The sequence below is a fragment of the Stegastes partitus genome, unplaced genomic scaffold, assembly GCF_000690725.1.
Source record: "Stegastes partitus isolate 25-593 unplaced genomic scaffold, Stegastes_partitus-1.0.2 Scaffold1705, whole genome shotgun sequence".
In the NCBI taxonomy this organism is placed as follows: Eukaryota; Metazoa; Chordata; class Actinopteri; family Pomacentridae; genus Stegastes; species Stegastes partitus.
In genome coordinates, this window is record NW_007579436.1 from 100653 (window position 1) to 103721 (window position 3069).

A 3069-nucleotide genomic window follows, 5' to 3' on the forward strand; every position below is an offset into this window, starting at 1 on the left:
GACCTTCTAGCTGTGAGGCCACGATGCTAACCACTGAGCCACCTGCAGCCCATCAGTAGATCAATTTAAACTATTTTTTACAGTTTTGTTTGCTATTTGGTAAATTACTGTGGACGCCACAGAAGAAACAGCTGTAGTTCCACAAACAACGGCATCTCAAGAACCATCACAACGTGGTTTCTTCCTAAGATGTGAGCAAAAATCGGTTCTTTAAGGAACCGTTTCCAGACAGCTCTGTGTGGATCTCCCTGCTCCTACTGTGGTAACAGGACTTTATTATTGTTTAATTTTAGGCAAATAAATCAAATCAAAGATTGTGCAGCATTTCTGGGTTCCTTCCATTGGATCGTATTTAATATTTTGGGTTCTGGACTGTTGGTCAGACAGCTAGACATTTGTCAAACCGTGACAGACATTTCTCACTATTCTATAAAGTTTTATCAACCAAATGGTTAATGTGGAATGAAAACGGTTCCTCAGAGGTTTCTGAAGAACCTTTCAAGAACACTGATGATTCAAACAGATCCTGACAGAACAAACGTCTGTGGTTCTGTTTCCTACATACAACTGGAGTTCCATCCACAGACCGCAGTTTGTTCGGGTCATGTTTGGCTCTGTGATGGAAACAGACTGAAAGGAACCATCCTGGAAATGTTCCTCGAGTTCTTTGACATTTAGACAAATGTCCTATCAGAACCCCTGCAGCTGGGTTTGTGTAACACCTGTCACCTGTTGACCAAACTGAAGGTTTTCATTCCTGAGTTGATCTTTGCTTTTTCAACATGCTAACAGACCTGCGCTGAGGCCTTCTCTGCAGGTGATGCGTCTGGCTGTGCAGACCTGTGGTTGCCATGGCGACAGCAGCAGCTCACCTTGACCCAGGCCTCCAGCTCGGCCTTGTACTCCACCTGCTGCTCCTCCACCAGCTTCTTGTATTTGTCCTTCTGACTCTGGCTGAGCTTCTGCCAGCGCTTCCCGATCTCCACCATCCGCTCCTTCAGGCTGAAGTGGTTCAGCTCGCCGTTGGTCAGCAGCTCCTGCGAGAACATCTGGTAGCCGCTCCTATTGGACAGACACAGTGGGGGCGGGGCTTCAGATCAGACTGGGAGCAGATGCGAAGGCATCACCTGTCCCCAAGCTGCTACAACGACCAATCGTGTTCAAGAAAACTCAGGAAAAACTATCACCATCATTATCATTGTTATAATCATGATCTTCATCATCATCATCATCATCATTATTATAATCATGATCTTCATCATCATCATCATCATCATNCTGCAGCCCATCAGTAGATCAATTTAAACTATTTTTTACAGTTTTGTTTGCTATTTGGTAAATTTTGAAACTGTCCTAAATTAAAACTATAAAGAAATTCTGGATATTAATGCACTGAAACAAAACAAAACACAATAGATTACGATTCATCATCATATTCCTGAAGGAGAATCTCTGAAGCAGAAAAAGGTTTCAGCTGTTTTCTGAAGTGGTTTTGATGGTCTGAGACCTTCAGGTGACTTGAAGGATGTCTGATTAAGACGCTTCCTGCTTTGATCTGATTGATCTCATCGATCAGTTCGTCACCTCGTCATCGTCGTCGCTGTCTGTGCTCCCTGACGTCTCGTCATCTTCGTCCGAATCCGACGAGTCGCTTTTCTCTTCCTCCTCATCCGAGTCCGACATGTCCTGCTGCGAGTCAGAGACGCTGCTGAATACCACACGCTGTACGAGCACACAGTGTTGTTGTTGTCGTAGTTGCATACGATGTCATGTAGTTGTGTTACCTTGGCTCGGTATGCCATCGCTCTCTTGCTGACTGCGACTCCGGGCGTTGCAGCTCTTGAACTTCCCGCCTTCCCCTTTGCTGTCACGCGGACTTTAGCGCCCGGGCTGCTGCGGACTTTAGTGGTACTGCGACGTTTCTGACAAACACAAACAAACGCATTGACGCACTGAAGTGAGACAAACACAGCAGGCGCTAACCTGCAGAGCCTGTTGGCATCATGCTGATGGAGTACTGACCTGGCTAATGTAGCATTAGCTAATATTAGCTTAGCCTGATGCCCTTTAATAGATCACTGGTAGCTTAGCTTTGCTAACATGCTAGTTTTGTTCCCATTAATTAGTTGTTGTTTCACCAGATGTTGTGTTAGCTCTGTGCTAAATTTAAATCAAAGAAAAGACACATAGCTGCTAAGGTTAGCTTAGCCTTGCTAATGTCACACAGCATTATTAGATGGTTGTTTATCTGCATCAAGTTCTGCTAGCATGTGTCCTGCTAGCTTACTTCGGATCTTGGGATATCATGGTAGCGTAGCATTACATTAACATATAATACAATGCGGCTTTGTTACATGAAAACAAACAGCAGTTACAATGATGTTAGCTTAATGTTAGCTGCAGTTTGCAGTAGTTCATATACTATAAAAAGATGCAGGTGGAAACTGCTGGTACTTGTACAGACAGTAGTCTGACGTAAACCTTTCAAAGTACCCGTACTTGAACAGAAAGCAGTATTTTACTCACTGAGGAGGAGAACTCCTTGTAGACTGCTCGGTCCTGGGGAGACAAAGACTGAACACAAAACCAAACGTTAAACACGTGACTGTGAAACAGACTGACAGCCAATAGGGGGCGACAGAGGTCTGCACAAACTCCGCCCACCAGCAGTGACATCACTGACCTCGTAATAAATACGTTTAAGACATTTCAATCACGTTTTTTATCTGTTTCTGGACATTTTTCAGACTTTTATTCCAGGAAAAAGCAGCTGGACTTCTGAAGAAGCTACACCTTCATCCAAGAGGGTTTTCTTCAGTTCTAACTGACCCAAGACTCACACGCTTCAAGCTGTGACTGGTTGTGAAACCGCCAGGTGAGGGATGACCAAAGATGTTCGTGGTGGTGGAACTTTTATGACTGTGGGAGGCACTTTCACAACCATTTAGGTCGAGTAGAAAGAAGTGCAGCTGCCTTTTCCTCAAGCTCTGAAAACACCGTGACCTGAGGAGAATCCATCCATCCATCCATCATCTCTACACCTTAATCCTCACCAGGGTCATGGGGGGC

The 3069-nt window shown here is 44.7% G+C and overlaps 1 protein-coding gene across 2 annotated transcripts in view; it reads right to left on the minus strand.

Annotated features, from left to right (window-relative positions):
• Positions 1-22: 22 nt before the first annotated feature.
• ubtfl (upstream binding transcription factor, like) overlaps positions 23-3069 on the minus strand; it is a 15249-nt gene continuing 12202 nt past the window's right edge. For both annotated transcript variants that reach the window (XM_008301737.1, XM_008301736.1), the window contains exon 16: positions 23-1062. In XM_008301737.1, the coding sequence (XP_008299959.1) occupies positions 786-1062 (277 nt within the window). In that variant the 3' untranslated portion in view covers positions 23-785. The remainder of the gene's footprint in view (positions 1063-3069) is intronic.